We start from the raw sequence: 20,644 nt of genomic DNA, 5'->3' as shown, positions 1-20,644 counted from the left end.
ATATATGACAGGTTACGATCTCGATGCGGCACGGCTCAAGGATTGCGCCCTCTGCGATCCGGTCGACAACTGCCTTGGCAGACGGCCTTGCCAGAGATTTCACCACAAATGCTACTGATTTTGTGGTGTTGGTGTGATCGTTTGCTGCAAAAAGATTGGAATAGTAAGTCGACCACGTCATTTTTTTGATGTTACCTTCTTTAAACTGAGCAGGGAAGCGGCAGAGAAAAGCAGGTATCTTTGACGCCGAGAAATGTTGCTGCATATAGTTACACAGTTGTTTGTGCTCCAATGTAATATCCTTGCCAAGGAGATTATGTACGTCAAGACGTACCACGACAGGTGTGTACATTTATATCGGTTGTCAATAATTCCGACGAATGCGGGACACATCCAAGGTGCAGGCTGTAGATTCGTCATTTCCACAATTGGTTTATCTCGTCCGGCGACGTAGGCGGCGCTGTTCATGATGTGTCATCGTGATCATGTACAGCTCATCCCACAACGACGTCCGAAGTGAAAATATTCAGCTCAACGAACGTCCAACAACATGTAACGGAGATTCGATGATATTTCGTAGCGTTGGCGGGCGAATGAGCAGAGTTTGTGTCATAAATATTACCTATGAGTCACCTGGGCGTGTCAGAATACAAATTTGAAGTATATGAAAAAAATACACCAATAACTAGTAACAGGGGATTTACAAAGATGGAAGCGTTGGTTTAAAAGATTAGGGTCATTTATTTTCCATTTCAAAATTTACAATGAACGTATCAAATCATCAAGGTAAAATATAAAAAATGCAAACAAAAAATAAATAAAAGTGATAGACAATTGACTGTTGGCCAAGCGATAAAGAACGGAAAAGAAATGTGCGAAAAAGCGTTATATTCATCAAACAGGTTCATCTTTTAATTTTGTCCCAAAATATATGTAAATATCTATTCCAGGCTAAGTTATTCTAGACATCTGATTGGCGCGAGCATGGGATTAGAGGACACGGCCCTTTATAGGTTACAATGGGTCTTCTGCATAGGTCATAGCCTTGACCTTCTTGACCCTTAGGTTGCAGTGATTGACTTTTCTGTGTCCGCTAATCTTTACTCTCGCCATCCAGTGTAAAGTTACTACGCTAAATGTACGTGGAATGTATAAAGAAATTATGGGATATAGTGCGCATGATCCGATGAAATTTAACATTACAAGGGGATACCCAGAATCAGTATCACGTCATTGTTGTTATGATATCGCTTTACAGAATCAATATCACATGTAACATTATTCATTTCGTAAATCCTCTTCTGGTTTAATGATTGAAAATTTCTGCGCCCCTAATGTAAACGATGGAGGATAATCCGAATATATTGGAATTGTTTTATGTATGCATCACGTTCAATCTGACGCTAATGAGTGTGACAGCTTGTCGCTCGCTGCGTGGTGAGGCCTACGGTATAATGATTCGCCTGCTCTACCCCTACAACCTAATCACGAAGTCTGCCGCGCGCTTGGGTGCATGATATTGTTGCCTCTACTACATTATTTAGATGGAGGGTTTCAGCTCATTTGGGTTATCGCTGGGTAGACACCGGCTTCTCAAACTTTTTCTAGTTCAGTCTAGAAGCTTCCCTCTACGCAGACTACACTACAGGAATCTTGCCTACTACTGGCGGTCCATCCACATATCGGTAATTGTTCCATTCACCGTAGAACGGCTGCAAGGCGCACCGCTCACCTGGTTCGTTCCCCCGCTGTAGTCTCTGCTAGCGACAGCATCTGTGACACTGCAATAAAAACCATAAATCAAGAGATATTATTCGAGTTTCACTGTAAATGTTTCTATTTTTAAGTGTTTTTCTATATGAAACTCTTAGCACGGTGCGTGGCCGGACATAACACGCACAGTGGTGCGCCTATTCATCTGTTTAAGGCGTGTATGGCACAACGCATGTCTTGTTTCATTGATATAACAGAACTTTGCGCGAACGTTTTAGTAATATATGCGTTTGCTTTCATCTTAAAACCTATAACCGGACACAAATACAATAAAATGAAACGTCCAAAATAATAAAATACGGTATCACACGCTTACCTTTTGCCCTATTTACATGATACTCAACTGCAACAAACATATAATTGGAGAATGTATAACCACTTTTAATAATTTCTTTGGGCGAACGTTGTTTCAGGTGTTATGTTTCCATGGTTACTACATGTACACATATATATTACCTACGATATGTGCATATACAGGACTCCGTCTGGTTGGCGCCATATTGTTTCGTCACGCTGGTTGAATTAGTCAAACGATTTCATATTGTCAAATAGTGGCCTTGTGTTACACAAAGATGAAATGATCTATAAACACCACACTATAATCACTGTACAACTGTATTTATTGGGAATATTTGACAAAAACTTGCCTCGCTGCCGCCGTTCAGAGTGGCGCTGCCGTTTTTACGTCGCCGCACTAGTAAGACTACTGATACGGTCACCGCGACCAGTAAAAGTACTCCCAATGTTACTGTTACTATTATTATCGCGTCAGTGTTCAGTGCACCTGCTGTAATAAAACGGAAGGAACGCATAGCATTAACATACGTCTGATTATTTTTAATTTCAAAATTGCGCTACCTTCAATGTACTCGCAAAGATACGATACCATACATACATACATACATACAATACATACATACATACATACATACATACATACATACATACATACATACATACATACATACATACATACATACATACATACATACATACATACACATACATACATACATACATACATACATACATACATACCATTTCAAAATTCATGAACATCATCGATATACAGCCAGTATCATCGTTACGTAACTCATCATTCAATTCACCTTCGTAATATTATTGACAACATTATTTGTCACCATTGGCGAAACTAAACTAATATTTAAAGTGTTCTATTAAGCTCTCATTCACGTTTTACTATATAGCAATGAAGAAATAGACATTTCGCATTCCTATAGTAGTTAATCGAAACTTACTTTCCAGTGATACTATTTGAAAATGTTGGGTGTCATCGGATGAGATGCCATTTGAAGCTTTGCATGTGTATTCCCCATAGTAAAAGTCACTGACAACGGTCACCGCCAAACTGCTGATGATTCTGTCGCCCTCTATCACTGTTGAGATCTTCCGGTTTTCTTCCCCATCCAGGATGGGGTGACTTTCCTCGTCATACCACGTGATTTCCGGTGTTGGTATACCGTCGGCTGTACAGTCCATAGTTACTGTATCACCGATTTCGGCCTCAAAAATTCTTATGTCTTCCGGAACAATTGTAGCCGAGTCTATAGAAATTACATGTATAGAATATTAAAAGTGTAATTTGGAAGTCGGATGTTAAACTACCTATTTTAGAATTGTGAACACATTCCGGAGAATGCGCTGTCTCCAATGTAAGATTTATAAAAAATATTAATTTTGTGTAATGCCTTAATCATATTAGCCTTTTCATTTTAACAAATAAGCCCGACTATAATGTAATTTGTCTAGCAACATTCGAACTTCAATCTCAATAAAATGTTGCTCTGCAACATAATTGCTGATTTATGAAATCGTCAATACATATCTATACTCACAGACTACAATAAGTTCCAGATTGTCGGAAGAGTGTCCCTCGCTGCTGTCGTAAAACAGGGTGGTAGTATGACATTCGTAAGTACCACTTTGCGACCGGTCTACAGCGGATATGTTGTACTCAAGGGCGCTGCCATCTTCCTCCTCGACAAGGACGTCGTCGTCGGGGCCAAAGGTCAAAGTGAGTTTGTAAGGCGTGGGTAATCCATCGAAGTACTGACAATGAAAGATGACACTCTCGCCCTCCATTAACGTTGTTTGAGGAAGTACAGTTAGGTTGACCAGTGGTAGATCTTTGGTTAGACAGCGAGATAAACAAACGGTGTTTTTTAAACATCACTATTAAGTCAAAATACATAATATCTACTTAATTGAAGTCAAAATGACCTTAAAGGTATTGAAATCGTTTCCCCTTTGTGTGCGTGTCTGTTATTTTCTATTGTTATTTTATCGGAGTTCAATAACAATAAAACGTTCCATGACATTTTAATTTCCAAATTCCGTCATGTGATTCAACATCCAGTTGAATTGCCTCTCAATTAGTTTTGCAGAGGGTTCCGGTCAGTGATTTCCTTATGAATGTAGTTTATTTAACACTTGGAACAATAAAATAATGTACAACTGTGTTTCAAGACATCTGGCTAACAGTTACATTCCTCGAACAATACAAATGACAAATATATTGATGCATATAACTAGTAAAGCGTTGTAAAATGAACCCAGGGTAAGTTCATCTATTCTATTTTCCTAAATAGTTTGACTACCAGAACATCATCGCCCCATACTAAGTTTGTGGAGAATCGCCCGGATATTCATCCAAAGACTCTGGTTTTATCCTGTACTATCCTCACATTAAACTATAGACCCTGGAGGGTCTATGATTGAACAAGATGTTTAAAATTATTGCGAAGAATGTTTGATTTGGACCACTTTGAATGAATACATTTATCCACATCATAGGGAAAATACCCTTTGCTTTACTTTCAACCAAAAAGTTACCAATTGCAGAAAAGTCAAGACCATTTTTGTGAACGCTTTTTGTGAGCTTAATTTCAACTATATGTCACACTTACACTCCACCACGAGGCCGACAGTTCCCTCACCGATTCCCACTGAGCCGTCATAGAATCCGTTGACAGCAGTGCATGTGTAGTTTGCGGCGTCCGTCCGGTTACACTTGTCGATGATCAGAGTTTGCCCTTCCGATATGGTAACTCCCTCCCTCTGCCAGGTGTAACTGTGCGGTTCAGGGTTGGCATCAACATCGCAAGGCAGGACGGTATCTTCGCCTTCTTTGCACACGACGTGTCCATTGTCCACATCAGGTACATCTGTGTGTACAAAAAAAGTTTTAGAATGGTATAGACACACATTATTTCTTAAAATTTAATTACTACAATTAATATTAATTTGTAATTACAACGACATATTAACAAGTTTTAGAATAGTCTAGACACTAATAACTCCTTTAGATTAAATTGCTACAATTTCCCATTAATTTGTGATTAAAAACGACACATCTGCCTTCTTCCGGTATTTTGTATTGAACGTGCGGAAAGAGGCAAACACAGCGTGTCGCATGTATGAGCGAGACATACTTCGGACTAGATTGACACTTGACAATCATTTAACGTTTTTTTCAAAATAATCTAATTAACTAGAAAAGAAACAACAAAGACTCAAGTCCCCCATCATTATCATCTCGATTATCCTCGTAACAATGACACTTATTGTACTAATGATGGCTATTGTCTTTAAATAGTACAATATCTCGTTGCGTAATCAACCAATAAGGCTGTTCGCGGTTGCAGATTAATATGGCTGCACCCACGTGACTTTGGACACTGCTGCAAGCTCATGGCTCAAATTTTGTTCCCCGTTAGACGCTGCATAACTGTTGTTCCAGCTTGTCGTCTGCGCATTTAACATTTTCTTGTCTTGGTCTTCATTGTTATGATGGCATCGGTAGAATATTTCGTCGTTCTCGCTTGAATAAATTCTAAAAGTGTAATCTAAATTTGCTGACAAAAATCCATTTTTGCTTATTAACGATGATGTCATTTGTACACAGTCCTATTGAAAGAATACTAAGGAGAGAAAGAAAAACAGTAGTTAGTAAATCGATCAATTGAATTAGATCAAGCACACCGAACTTACATTGTACATCTACGTAGGTTGTTCTATCTCGTCGTCCAACCGATCCGTCCCAGTATGTTGTTTCTCCCATGCAAGTGTAGTTGCCGTTGTCTGTTCGGTCGGTCTCCTCTATTTCTACATTGGCGCCCTCACTGACGTTCAAGTTCGGTGTCAGCCAGAAGACGATTCCGCTGGGGTTCGATTCAACGGTGCAATTTGCATAATATGGCTGTCCTTCGATTACGAGGCCATCGTTCGCTGAGTAAACGACCGGTACTGATATGTCTGCAAGCAACAAACAGCAGCATCTGATTCAGTCCCGCAGCTATAGTACAGAAAGGGATTCTCTCTGCTGTGTTACTTATGTTAAATCTAGCCTAACATGGGAAATGCACTTGAAGCCTGGAGCGCGGTAGTGTGCGTCTTTAAAAGTCCAAACACAAAAAGGCTTGAAAACACCCATACACACACACGGGAGCATAAAATTTGTAATGCAGAAACACGGGAGCCTACAGTTGTGCAATTCGCATCCAATAAGTGTATATCGAATTTTTCCATTTGTTCTATGCATGTCTAAAATGGTCCACGTACAAAGAATAAAAGCCGTATAAATGTCAGAGGTACTCATTGCTAATGAACTATTTATATTCTAATTGAATGTGCATGTTTTGTTTTCTAGTTTTAAAAAATACAAAATTGAATTATCTATACCAAACGCATACATTAACTTCATCTATGCATTAATGAAGTCAATGCTAGAAGCCAGATTCTTGTCACGTGCATTGGGACCCGCACGTAATTTTCTAAACCCCCGCTTCCCCGTGTCTTAATCAAGTTCAGATCAAAGTCAAAGATTTTAAGTAATAAAGCATACCCAACGAGGGTGTACCACGAGATTTTGACCAGTTCACGACATTTGTGCACGAGCAATAGCGAGAGCTTATGGCAAGAACTGGTCAAAACGGAGTGGTATACCGTCGCAGAGAGGTTGTTTATTGCTATGATATCATAATATTGAATTAAAATTATGTCGTGAAGCATCAAAAAAGAAACTCATCTCTAGCTGAGAGCTCGAGCCTATTCCAAACGTCCTGTGTTGCGAATATAGCACGGTTATTTACACGTCTGAACCGACCAGATCGCAGCATATGCACGGACAACTTGATAAGATATAACTGAAAAAATGCCCACGTACATTGAACGTCAACGAATATAGTTTCGTTGGCTGTCCCCTGATCGCCGTTCCAGAATGTGTTGTTAGCCTGACATGTGTATTCACCGCTGTTCTCCTTGCTGATGTCATCAATCACTAAATCGGGACCTGCCATTACCATATCTTCATCGTCGTCATACCAAAGAATATCCGGATCGGGATTTCCCTGCGCGTGACAGATAGCCTGGTAACTCCCCTCCTCAATTGCTTTCCCATCTGTTGAGTCTGTTATTGTAACATTTGGAGAATTCTGTAAAAAAAATGTTATCAGTCATGGTGCTTCTTTCAAGCGTTGTGTGTGGACGACATGTAATATGAGTAGTTTATTCGATATGAATTTGGAGTTCTGAAATACAGGCTTGCATTGTCGATTTGGATATTCACGGGATGATGGTACATCATGTCATGCTAATGACAAATTGATGGGTATCCAATTTCCTAGTCTCGGCACTCGCAAACATTGTCACACTAAACCAGAAAAATAGCCCTTACTAGCAGAATGTATAATTCTATCAATATAACAAACTAATACGATTTTCAAAGGTCAAAGGGCATTCTAATCTAGCATGAACAGAATCATGCAATTAAAAATCCCGTATTTAGTTTGTTGACGAAAATAAAAACATGACCTCTTTTCATAGACAATAGGGAAAATCTCTCGTACATCTTCCCGAAAAGTGTATCGACCTGGGCGTTGACATGACAGACAAGCGATGATGACTTTTCACATGTCTGCGCATGGCATTGCGTGTAATTATCAATACCGCCGCGATATTCTTAAAAAGCTAAAAATAAACGCGGTATCGCATAAATAGAAAATAAATAACAACTTTCACTACAAAGACACGGCAGCTGTTCATGCCTGCTGCCTTTGTCTTGTCGTCTGCATATTGATGCTGATGTATATTTTAAAGTGGACAGAATCTAAACGCCTGACAGCTCCAACAAATACAGGGTGCGTGAGATGGGTGACTTTTCGCTGCCGGCACTGTCATCATGAGATTCCTCAGTATTACAACAGTGGCGCATTAACTTGTTACTCACACTGCACATCGATGTGGATGACAGACTGCGCATGTTTCTCGGTCCCGTCCCAAAACGTGACGTTGGCCCCGCACGTGTAGTTACCAGCGTCGGTTCGCTCGGCTGCCTCGATGACGAGCTGTTCGCCGTCGATCACCGTGCCGTTCTGTGTTATCCAGTACATCGAGCCGGTCGGGTTGGCGTCTACGGAACAGTTTGCGTGATACCGTTGACCGTCGATTACCTTGCCGTCACTGTTATCAGAGATGACGGCGTCAGATATATCTGAAAATAAACACGTCCCATAATTTTTCATACCAGCGAAACATAAATTCCAGCTTGCGTCTTTTCAAATTATTCATTATGATCTGTTATAAATAATACATATTTAGCATTTTATAGAAGTAATCCCGAAAAAACCGTCACTGTGTGTATGATATAGCTGCCCTCACTATATGTATCGGTGCATACGTTATCCTCCGCCCCAATGCATTTCATTAGCTACTGCTACAAGTCACAAAAAAAACCAAAGGAATTTTTGCCCTGGTGGTCGTCGGAACTCTGCTCATAGGTTGCCAGGGACCCCTATGACCGATGTAAATACTGTATCTAGGGTACGTTGGCGATTGATGAAAGTCGAAACATGCTTGTTAACGATGAATATCGTAAAATTTAAATGTTGTAGCTATGTTGACGTGATGCATCTAGATATCATGCATGGAATACGTCGTTTGTAAACAAAAACGCCGCACACGCGCAGTTCCGACGACCACCGCCTTTAAAAGTTAATTTGTTACAAGATGAATATTTATCTGTTTATTTCACCGTTAGGGTGCTCATCTTTTACATTAAACATTATATAGTTGATTAAATTACATAACTTGATTCCAATCGTCACTCGTTTGTGCATTTTACTGTGCTTTATAAACCGCACATTTGGTATGTAAAAAGAAAGTCTTATCTGCCAACGATATTGACTATTTCACATTCCTTTGCTACGAACAACACGGATTTAACCTCGTATTGGCCTTTTCCCCCTCGTCGCGGGCGTATGTTGGCCTCAAGATAAAATAAAAAAAACTTACACTGGACATCTAGTGTCATCGTTGAATTCGAGATCTCTGAAGAGCCATCCCAGAATGCAACGTTACCGACGCAGGTCAGCGGGCCGCTATCGTCTCTGTGTACGCCGTCCAGGGTTAGCGTTGCTTCCGTGCCAACAAGCACGCCGTCAGAGTCATACCACTTGAAGTCGGCCTCCGGATTGGAACGAGATAAGCACTGGGTTGTGTATACTTCTCCTTCGATAACTTTCCCGCCATTTTCATACTCTATTGTCACATTGTCTAAATCTGTTCGTAAAATAAAAAAAAAATAAACTTGAGGACATTACTTCGAGCTGAACACCAACTTTGGTGCATCGTCGATTGTATTCAAAGCAATATAGTCTCAGTCTCTCTCTCTCTCTCTCTCTCTCTCTCTCTCTCTCTCTCTCTCTCTCTCTCTCTCTCTCTCTCTCTCTCTCTCTGATTGTCTGCCTGTGGCAATCTCTCATAGTCTCGCTGTGTCTGAGGCTGTCATTGTAGAAGTAAAATAACTATGGTAGATAGGTATGCACCTTGACGGGGAAAGTTATAAATTTTGCCTCAAACACCTCCCAAAAGAAATTTTCTCTTTATTTCTTTTAACATTAAAAATATTGGGTCACTGGTCACATTTCTGGTACCAGAGAAACAAGATATAACCTCACATATTTAACATCTAAAATAGCCGCCATCCCTATGGTAACTTGATGAAATTTTCGCAACAATGAGACATAAAAACATCAAAATGAGCCTATTCGACCGGTACCGGCAGACCAGAACTGTAAACGTTTGAAACTCGGAGTGTTGAATACCTGCAATCCAACCTAACAGAACAGTTTACAATATGTAAATCCAATATATTTCTGGAACTGTTCTCGATAACTTACACTGTACATCTACTGTGATATAAGTTTCGTTTTCTCCTCGCTGTCCATTCCAATATGTATTGCTAGCTACACAGATGTAGGTCCCGGCCTCGCTCCTGTCAACCATGTCAAAGGTCACCAATTCGTCTGACCCGATAACTGTGTCTCCGTCAAACCACGTTATGTTGTCGTGTTCGGGGTTGCTGTCGAGCACTATGCACTCGGCGACGAAGGACTTGCCTTCTATCACCTCCCGGACGGACTAACATCCCCTGTTAAATCTGACGTCACCAAGGGTGCATCTGTAAATCAAGCAAACAAAACAATATTTACAGCCATATCGAAGGTGACACCTTTTGTGATGCATGCTCTCGTTTAGTTCTGTGCGAGGACACTGCCAGGTATTTCAGTCCGTTAGTCACTATTGCAAATCAATAGGTTCTATACCAGAAGCATGTCAAGGGCGATATATGCATATTTCATCCTATAAATATTTGTTGAAGATTGTAAGATTTCGCAATCTTGATTAAACTCATAATTTTTTAATCAATCAATCAATCAATCGATTAATCAATCTATCTATTCTATCTATTGTCTAATTATCTATCTATTTTCTACCTACCTACCTACCTACTTATCTATCTATCAATCTTTCTATCTATCTATCACTTACCTATCTATCTATCTATCTATCTATCTATCTATCTATCTATCTATCTATCTATCTATCTATCTATCTATCTATCAATCGATCGATCGATTATCTGTGATCGATTGATCGATCAGTCAAATCAACCATTAACATTTAACTTCCGACAGCAATCTGTTTCAATTCCTATCATCATAACGGTCACGTTCAAGAAAGTGACATTGAGATGTGTACAGCCCCTTCCCTGTGATTTCCGTCAAGTTTATTTATATATATATTATATATATATATATATATATATATATATATATATATATATATATATATATATATATATATATATATATATATATATATATATATATATATATATATATATATAATATAATGGGTTAGAGTCTGGGGCTTGATATGTGACTCCTCCCTGCATACACGATACAGATGCCTTATACCAACACGGGTAGATTAAATACAAACATGGAGGTACGAGAGGTCAATTTTTTTTCACATTTGTCATCGGTATTAACCGGATTCATGCGACATGCGTTTCAAATCTGCAGACGACGCCGTGAATCCAGAGAGTATTTTTTGCATTTAGTAATGATCCTGATCATTTTAAGATAAATCTGCTGGATTTTAAAGTTGCCCTGTTGTCGGGTGTTGATTGGTATATTGATTGATTTTTGGTAAAAAAAATCATCAAAGAAAAGAAAATAAATGGGTAAGTCAAAACGCCAACACTCAAACACATAGACACTAAGATGGATTTATCTGTCCAAGATATTACAAAACCTTTTACAATTGCCTTATATTTATTTTAATAATTGTGATCTCCAAATGAGCACAAACGAAACTACGTACATCAGTTTCGCTCACGGTTACAACGTGGTCGTGGATTGACCATGATACAAATAATAGAGTGACAAAACACAAGTAGAACGACACGACTGTGGTTATATGTGATGAAAATGCTAGTACATTTTGTAACGTTAGCCACACCGTGATTGCGTCAGAGTCCAACGCCATATTTTATCAGCTGTATCATAACATTACGATATTTGTCATCCAGTCAAGTATGTTAATCCTTAGTATCATCCGCTGCTCCAGAATAAAAGCCAACAACTTGTGTCAATACGCCGATGGCTGCATCTGGGAACTAAAATTTAAACTTTATCGATGAAGCGAATTCTAGTGGCAACAGTGGGTGTACAGGATACGTTACTGATCTAATCTACACGACCACCTCGGCCAGTGAAGGCAAATACAAGATGCCGAAAAGTCTGTGTTTCTGCTGACATCTTGCAGCCAGGTTTTTCATACTCACTGGACCTTTAGTCCAAGATGAGAAGTGTCCCTGATCCTGTCTTATCACTAAACTGACTTTAACCAGGTGCCAACACCTACGCTAAGAGAGAGCCCCATTAGCTGCATGCATTCTGATTACTCCAAAATATCATCAGATATCCAGGGAATGTTTTGGATTCATGTGGTTATGTCATTGTGTCCTTGAAAATATCACTACTTCAATTCTTAGTGATGGATTTGGTCCATCAAATTCAGGCACTTCACACGTGTATGAACATGATGTGTTTGCGGCAGCCATGTTTTAGTTGTAACTCCAAAAATTATTGAGTTGATAAAATCTAAGTTGTGCGTTCATCGACAATCGTTAAAATGTTCTCTTGTCTCACTTTTGTAAGCATTTTTACATATGTTGCATTTTACTTCAACACATCTTATTGAACAAAATGCAAAGAAAAAGATACAGCTAATTGGGTTTCTATTATGGTTGGTCAGTAACAGGCAAAAGCGATATGTTTGCAATATACTTTCGCACATGGATGATTTTATATATCGATGAACCGTCGTATTTGATACTTTCGCGATGCTAACAGTTTGTCATATAATTTGACAAAAAGTATCCCAAAAGATATCATAATCCACCGATTCTTCGGTGCCGTCTGCAGGTGCTCTGCCTCAACGACAATAACCTCCTTAAACTTATACCACTATTGCCTTCCATCATTGGTAACACGATCATTTCCAATTACTGACGTTAGTAACAAGGATTGTCTTCCATGTCTGGCACGTTTATAGGACTATATAGTCAAACTGGCAGAATCCCTAAACAATGAACGTAAATGCCTGGAATATTTGTAACATTTCATCATAAACATCAAATGTTTATTACTCACACTGAACATCCATTTCGATATCTTCACATGAGAGACTTTCTGAGAGTGTGAAATATTCCAATGCGCATGCCAAGCGAGAACCGTGTTGCGTCCTGTGGAAAGACGTTGACCATTCGTGAATCAGAGAATCGCTCTCGCTGGCGACAGGTTCGCCGTCCATGCGCCAAACAAGCGTTCCCGGCGGCACGGCCTTGTTGATTGAGCAGTTGAAATGCGTGATGTCTCCAGCTATGACTGTACTTCCAGGGGCTACATCACACTCGGGAGAGTCATCTAGATGTATTCATTCCCAAAAAGCAAAAAAAAGATACATAAATACATATGTGCGTGGGTACATACGTATGTACGTACAGTCATTTCATATTGATGTATATACGCGAGGCAGGCAACGATTCTCCACTAAGTTTCTCTTAGACAAATATGGTTGGTCGACTGGGAAAATGTATTAATATTTTCTTTTAATATTGCCTGTGTTTAACTAGAAAGAGCAAAACTTGGCAGATTCATGTTTTGAGGGCTCTTATGTAAATTGCCATATTTATCCATTGTAATCAGATTACCCTAGGCCTCTTGAAATAAAGTTTATTATTATTGTGGAAATAAGAAAAACTTTCATCTACATTTTGTTTTGTTTGTGTGTTTGTTTAGGGCAACTATAGTAGGCCTAGTTACCAGAAACACACATAATATCGTGTTTGTTTTACATATTATGTTTGTTTCATATATTCTTGTTTGTTTTACATATTCTGTAAATGCGTTGGAAATTCTCGACTCAAAAGGTCGATATGAAAACATTAAATTTCGTGTTGAGATCTACTTTTTACCCTAACACTACATAACCTTGACCTACCCATAATATATAACTCTGCCGTTGATCTTATAGATTTATCCGTAAACACTTCACATCTGTAAACGCCATCCCTGGCCACTGTTGTGTTGACTATTCTCAAGCTATATTCCCCAGTACCATAGTCGTCGACCAGGTAGTGGTTATCCTGGTAGACGTCATCTTTGAATGAGATCCCATACTCCCTAAGGCCCTCCTTTGTCCACGTCAGGGGTTCCCAGTTCCAGTCAAGGAAGCTGCAGTTTAGCTGAGCGTCATCTCCGACGGTCCTTATTGTGTCAACGGGTTCTTCGGCAAACGACAACGAACCTAGAATTGTGAATGTAAAATTCATGCCGATGTTACACTGCTCATCCACAATATATCTTGCAATTTTTATAACATTGCCGTGACTAACACATTACCATTATCATCATCGTGGTTGTCGTCGTCGTCGCCGTCATCATCCTCATAATTGTCTTCCTCCTCCTCATTCATCATCATCATTATCATCATCAACCAGATGGGTTTTCAACTTTCGCATCTTTGTTTTGATGTGTTCCCTCTCAATTTCGTTATATATATATTCACGTCATTTTACATTACTTACCCAGTACTGTACCCAATTATCGACCGTAATAGATGAAAGAAAACTGCAAAATATCTCAAAGCCGAGTACATTATATATCTAGAGTGCAAAATTTGCTTGGTTCCGTTATTGGTTGGAACAGGTAGGTTCTATTACTTAATATTTTTAGCAATGCCAAGTAATTTTTAGACGTATCAAACACCTGGTACGGTAATACTGGATAATTGGATATATTATCAATAACTTTTGTGGAGGATGACGCCATGAAATCCATCGGTATCGACAAAGCTGTAATATAATTTGCATTAGGAACGGATGCGCATAAATACGAGTTTTTGATGAAAATTCAATTACGGATACAATTCCGCCATATGTTAATTGTTAATAATGGTATCTGACACAGCCTAGAACGAATCATTTTAGCGATGTTGATGGCATTACACTTGATTCAAACGTGGTGGACAATAACAATTTCAAACAAAGAATACAAATTGCCATGTATATACTCTACCCTGGTTTTAGTATTTTTTTTTTACTATACTCAGTTTTACGTGCATCTTTGCAAAGCTGTCAAAATTTCGCCTCGGAAATAATTACTGTTTCAGTAGATTGTATCAATTTATATCTTTGCTTAGAACACGACTTATCTTATCTTGAATGTCTTTATATTCTGTGGCACTTTCCTGTTTATTTCAACCCACACACTTTTTACTTGGCGGTGAAAGCTGATGTGGCAGTATTTTGTTTATACATACCTGTGATGGTGACGTGAGTCAGGACGACGAAAATTGCAATTGTACCGCCGTAGTTCTGGAGATTATAAAAAGGTAGAAAGACGCATAATTAGCTACCCGTTGTGATGGAATGAAGGAAACTGAAATATGTTAATAAAGGCACGTATTGTGTAGTTTAGTCTGGTCCATGTGGGCGCATGACCGTGTCAGTGAACGTGTTTGCATTCGGCCGTTGTGTTCGTGTGTTGGCCATCAATCAAGAGCAATGATCATGACCCTTTGAAACGAGGTTGGTTGTGCTGGTTGTCGCTGGCTACGTACTGTAGCAGCTTCAATCGTGTGTGAAAGGTTTTATACTGTCGATTTCACTGAGTGATCGCTGACAACATATATGTGTATATTATCGAATTTAATCAAATTACTCCTGTGTTTGTGACTGACTGCTTTCTTTGACCCTGTCGCTCGTTGTATGCCTAGCTTATCCGCCGAACGGCTGCGCGACATCGGAGGACCCGAAGTTACCAAGTGTGTGACGTAAATCGTTCGCATTTGATATAAGCTATAGGTGTGTCGCTGACAACGCAAGTATGCCGGCGTAACAGCTTAACGCTCTTCCGATAACTGCACCATTCCGCCACTTAATGCTCACAAATGATTAAAAGTTCTGACGTGGCAGCGTACCAAACTTTGCAAAAACAAGGAGTTTACTTTTTAAATTTTACCATGGTTAGGACTCATGAACATCAACGACAAGGCGAGCAAGGCCCTATATTTTCTTTCTTTATACTACAATTTTAGGAGGACCGTTCTAAGCAATTCGTGGATAATTTCATACACAAGAGGAAGTGTGGCGATATATTCCAAGCATTGCGGGTTTTTTTTTTCAACGGCACCAGCACTCTGGCCATGCTAATTCTGACTCCATGCTAATCAGCTCAGTGAATTCGCGTCCTGATGGCGATCGCTGCTGTCACACGAATATCTATAACAGTAGCAGAAAATGTCGGCTACAGTCTGTGGCGTCCTTGGGACACCGCGTAACTCCCGATCCATTTATAGAAAGTCGACTTAAATGAATATTTAGCTTTCGCGGATGTTCCGAAGCAAAGTATCTGGAGAAAAACGATGTTTGAAATGAATAAATAGATACAATACTCCCTGGTGAAAGTATTAGTGATTACGTCAGATGAACTGCATAAGATATTCCCTGGTATTCATGTGTTAATATGCATCCATACGTAATCGTAATTTGTGCGATGCGGCGGTTGCGGTATCCGAAATAGCCGGTGACTAATTATACTCACCAGTGTGTTGAATATGCAATCGCTCACACCGCGCGAAATAGCAACGCTACGTAGAAAAGACACTATACTGGCTCGTCGGAATTCAATAATTCAAAATTTTTGCCTCTGTTAGAATTCGACAGTCGAATAAAACGGCTGTTCATCTGTACGAGGAAATTTAAACATCATACGGTCATTAGTAGCCGACTTACCTACATATGGCATGGTTACATCGTCCACTGGAACTGCGACTAACTTTAGCCCGCACACATGGTATAAGCCCAGATCCGTTTGTTCTTCGCTTGCCCCGTGAGGGCGCCGTTTGAGTCATGTGAACTTAAATTATCCGGGATGTCGTCGTATGGCAGTACTTATTATTTTACCGATCTTTGCTGACTTTTAAAGTCAGCGGTAAAATATATTTGACAGACCGGTAAAATATAAACTTCTTTCTGTCCAGAATATTGCAGGGTAATATTAATAATGGCATCTGCCGATTGCCTTACATGGCAATCGCTGTTACAATGTATAGCAATTTTTGTTGTTTTTATTTCATTTTCATTCCCCAGCACACGTTTAACTCAATCTGATGTCCGAACAATTTCTCTCGCTAGCCAATGAGATTCCCATGTGAGTATTATGAAGCCCACACGAATGAACCGGGTTATAGATTAAAGTTCTACAGAGCAGCTTGGCTTGCCAGCGATGCGTGTGTGCTACGCGCTGTTGCAACCTGTCGGCGGGACCCCGTGCAAGTGAGATAAACAACGGGTTGTTACCAATCATTATAATTCGCGTAACATAATTGTAAAAAGTTTGGGGCTGTCATTAAAGCAGGTTATCACTCAACGATAAAATGCGGTGTTGATTTATGCTAGTCCACCAAAAGTAATCATCATTAGCGGCATTTTTTGTCAGACCGTCTCGGTTTACCAACACCACAAAGTCGTCTCGTACTCAGCTGTGACAGATAAGTTGATAACTACATGATGTAATTAAACAAAAAAGGGCCGCCTGGAGATGTGTAGAACCCTGTTTTCCTGTAATCTGTCACTGGGTGGACTTGATTAGGACGACCGGCGTAGACCGGTGCACCCAGGCCAACTAAGTTCGTACTTGATTTGGTCGGGGATTCTGCGCGCGCATATATTCGGGCATCCCCGAATAGCCCGATCGATTTTGGTCGGGCAGACGAGTACGATATGGCGGCCACTTGATTGGAGAATCCAGCGGATGACCCCGACCACGTGACGGAAAGAACCGGTCATACTCCGGTCAGATGAATCGGGGCGTCCCAATCAAGTCCACCCATTATTAAGCAGGTGCAGCCAACGAACAATGCACTTTTTAAAAGGGTCTTTACTATGATAAGATATATTGTACATGACAAGTAATGTGAACTGACTAATTTTAAGTCAAGAGGGTAATTAATTAGCTGTTCATAATTTGCCCTCAAAGAGAAAATTTTTCGACTAACCCTTCCACACTCAAACTTCATTTTTACCCACTCCCCACTTATTTTTGCCTGTTTCCCCTTCCCACTGTGAATTTTTGAAGCTCCCTCGCCTGTGGCGAAAAAAACTTGCCAATTTCCCCAGCCCTTGAAACAATTCCCCTCAAAAAGTTTTCCGCCAAGCCCTGTCCCCATGACAATCAACCGATATCTGCCCTGCCCTACAAAAAACCCTAAAATTAGCTCCCCTGCCACCTAAAAACATGTCCCCTGCCCTAGCAAAATTAAAATTTCCCTGCCCTAAAAAAAATGCTCCTGGAATAGCTTTTTCGATGAATAGCTCCGTTGGCTGCACCTGATTAAGGTTTATAAAGGGAGGGAACTGCATACAATAGAATCCCCCTTAGTGATAAAGATATAGTGTAGTGTTTAATTTTGCTTTCTTTACATTCAAATTAATTTTATTTAGAACAACGGAAACTCTATCTTTGCAGCTAAATTATGTTGTGCCACATCATTTGAAAAAAAAAAATCGCTATAAAAACGGTGTTTGGCGGCGTATCTGAGTTACAGTAGCGCCCTCTACGTCGAACATGATTTGTACCGGGTTACCAATAACATGCTGTGGGATGAGGTATTCTATTTAGCATGCTGATGGATTTTTTTTTATTTGGAACTGATTTGCAACCTATACCCTACAACCAGATGTCCTGATCATATATGTTGGAGTTCAAGTTTTGTAGAAATTGACTTCAGCAATCTTTGTGAATATCACACTCAATTTATAAACAAATAAAATAAATAAATAAACAAATAAACCATATACGTCACAATCGTGGAAGGTTGGAAAACACATCAGAAATCAGAATTACCAGTGAAAGGTTCACCGTCAGAGGATGGTGAGTTCGAGACTCTGGAACGGTGTTGTGTCTCTGAGCAAGGCACTTATCTGACAACATTAATATAGGTAATCACCATCTTAAAATTTAAACATGGCGCCATAGCAAAACGCCTGTGTATGAAAGAATTTGTGACCTGTGTCAAAATAACGAAATCGAAGATTAATTTCACTCTATTGTTACATGTCCGGCTTATAAGGAACAGCGGATCCACTTCTTTGCGACAGCAGAAAAGCTTTGCGCTAAATTCGAGTCCTTGACAAATAAGTTTAAATTCATTACTTTTAGGTTCTTGTGTTTCAAGCAGCGTCACCGTACGGAAAAGGAGATCATGGGAATCAATTTGGCAAAATATACAGTATTATGTATAGAGTTACGGCAACAACATAATAATAACAGTCAATTGACTTAAATATTTATCTCTTTTTGCGATATGTATGTGGTGTCTTCCTTAAGACTTTTCCTTGTATTTCAGTGTGATTTCTGAGACACTGTACTTTTCTTTTCTTTTCTGAGTTATTGTATTCCTTTCATCCCAACCATTGGATGAGCTGTATTTACCTCATTGCTCCATTGGTAAGTAGGTTGTTGGTACCTCATCCTGTTATTTGGCGTTCGCCCGTTGGATGACGGATAAATAAAATATAAAAACAAAATTAGCATACTGTTATGCAAATATTGAAGACCTATAACCAGCCGTCTTGCCCACTAAGATAATCTTTACGCAACAAATACCTCGCATTGTAACGCTAATGTTCTTTAGCTAAAGAAGAGAACGGTAAAAATACCGCCTCTGCTGAGGTTCTCATCAAAAAGCGCCACCTTACGGACATTTACTGTTGACGGCGTTACATAAAACGTAATGTGACTTCGAACATAGCTTTATATATAGCTACCTTGATTAGATAAATTTGCATGGACTTAGGTCGATAAGCTTTTTGTCATTCCTTTCGGTTTGTGATCAGATAAAACAACGGTGGGCGAGCTGACTGCGCTCATCGGTGTACTCCAAGTGTTTGAGGAGACCACTACGATATACCAAACACATTAATGAAAAATTAGAGAATAGGCTAGTCTGCCTCTTATTGTGTTTCCGTGACAATTTTAAAGTTATGCAAAATGGCGCTCTTGGAAAGTGAATTGCCGCCTACAAACCCATCGTCGTCATATGTACTCCATTTCCTCCTAATAGACCTGCGACATCAGGTATACCAAACACGTTGAAATATATTTCAATGAAATAAATTTGTAGCAAGGAAGTGTCATTTGTACACTGAACAATATAATTGAATTATTAAAAACCTACGTGTCTAGAGTTATCGATCAACCTACTTGTTTGATGGTTGTCAAGGCTTGTGACGCCATATCTTGGCATTTATTAGACAAGATGTTTACAATGTTCACAATCACAGTGTATTATTAACACAGATACCATTAACCAAACGAAGAGAAATTAAAAAATTATTGAAATACCCACCAAACTAAAAACAGAGAATAAATCAAATTCAGGCAAGTGATAAGATAATAGGTTTCATTTCTGTCTCTTATTTACGAAATCAATTCATTCAACTCGCAAATCAATACTCAGAGTATCAATCACACCCTGTACAAGTCAGGTTGAGATTTGGCACGTAGGCAAACATATCCTAACATTATCTATGTTTGCTAACACATCATGATCATGATCAAGGAGCAGAGTGTCATATATTTAGGGTTTTTTGCATGAGGCCCTGGAATAAAATCAAGATCCATCCCGATGTGGTCTCATCCAGTATTCCAGTATGACCTGTCCTGTCTGTTTGTCTGTCTATCTGTCTGTGTGTCTGTCTGTTTCTCTGTCTATGGGTCTCTCTCTTCTCTCTCTCTCTCTCTCTCTCTCTCTCTCTCTCTCTCTCTCTCTCTCTTCTCTCTCTGTCTTCTCCTTTCTATAGTCTTCCATAATTTGTACTTTACGTGATCAAAGCAAGTTTACGTTTCAGCATATCACAACCTTTATTATGTCTTAACCTAGCAACAGATATCGCTTGTTAATTACATGACTCGATGCTGTAACAGCACTTTTAAGA

General features: G+C 39.5%; 2 protein-coding genes across 2 annotated transcripts; both read right to left on the bottom strand.

The window, feature by feature from the left end:
* Window positions 1-1,064: 1,064 nt before the first annotated feature.
* LOC139129207 (immunoglobulin superfamily member 10-like) lies at window positions 1,065-10,077 on the bottom strand. The gene is made up of 11 exons (XM_070694846.1): window positions 9,972-10,077; window positions 9,085-9,351; window positions 8,028-8,284; window positions 6,959-7,226; window positions 5,785-6,048; window positions 4,701-4,958; window positions 3,630-3,920; window positions 3,033-3,338; window positions 2,421-2,560; window positions 2,090-2,116; window positions 1,065-1,781 (listed from the first exon to the last, which is right to left on the bottom strand). The coding sequence occupies exons 1-10, from the start codon at window positions 10,075-10,077 to the stop codon at window positions 2,102-2,104; spliced, it is 2,172 nt and encodes a 723-aa protein (XP_070550947.1). The 3' UTR covers window positions 1,065-1,781; window positions 2,090-2,101.
* LOC139129206 (cell adhesion molecule 3-like) lies at window positions 9,088-19,943 on the bottom strand. Its single transcript, XM_070694845.1, has 6 exons — window positions 19,911-19,943; window positions 14,965-15,019; window positions 13,645-13,950; window positions 12,795-13,067; window positions 9,972-10,252; window positions 9,088-9,351 (listed from the first exon to the last, which is right to left on the bottom strand). Exons 1-5 carry the CDS (start codon window positions 19,941-19,943, stop codon window positions 10,197-10,199), a joined length of 723 nt encoding a protein of 240 aa, XP_070550946.1. The 3' UTR covers window positions 9,088-9,351; window positions 9,972-10,196.
* Between the last annotated feature and the right edge of the window lie 701 nt (window positions 19,944-20,644).

This window comes from Ptychodera flava, chromosome 3 (assembly GCF_041260155.1).
Source record: "Ptychodera flava strain L36383 chromosome 3, AS_Pfla_20210202, whole genome shotgun sequence".
Taxonomy (NCBI): Eukaryota; Metazoa; Hemichordata; class Enteropneusta; family Ptychoderidae; genus Ptychodera; species Ptychodera flava.
The sequence above is the reverse complement of the archived record's forward strand: the minus strand, read 5'-3'. Positions and strand labels throughout refer to the sequence as shown.

Bases quoted from the DNA above. Each gene is read 5' to 3' on its own strand.
- LOC139129207 (XM_070694846.1), bottom strand. From the start codon at position 10,077: ATGGTTGACAGGAGCGAGGCCGGGACCTACATCTGTGTAGCTAGCAAT. The intron at 7,227-8,027 runs GTGCAGTGTGAG...TTTTTTTTACAG, and splicing joins AGTCTGTCATCCACATCGAT to AATTCTCCAAATGTTACAAT. The intron at 3,339-3,629 runs GTGAGTATAGAT...TAATTTCTATAG, and splicing joins TCTGGAACTTATTGTAGTCT to ACTCGGCTACAATTGTTCCG.
- LOC139129206 (XM_070694845.1), bottom strand. From the start codon at position 19,943: ATGGCGTCACAAGCCTTGACAACCATCAAACAA. The intron at 15,020-19,910 runs GTAGGTTGATCG...TATAATCTCCAG, and splicing joins CCTTGACAACCATCAAACAA to AACTACGGCGGTACAATTGC. The intron at 10,253-12,794 runs GTGAGTAATAAA...CTTGATTTACAG, and splicing joins TATCGAAATGGATGTTCAGT to ATGCACCCTTGGTGACGTCA.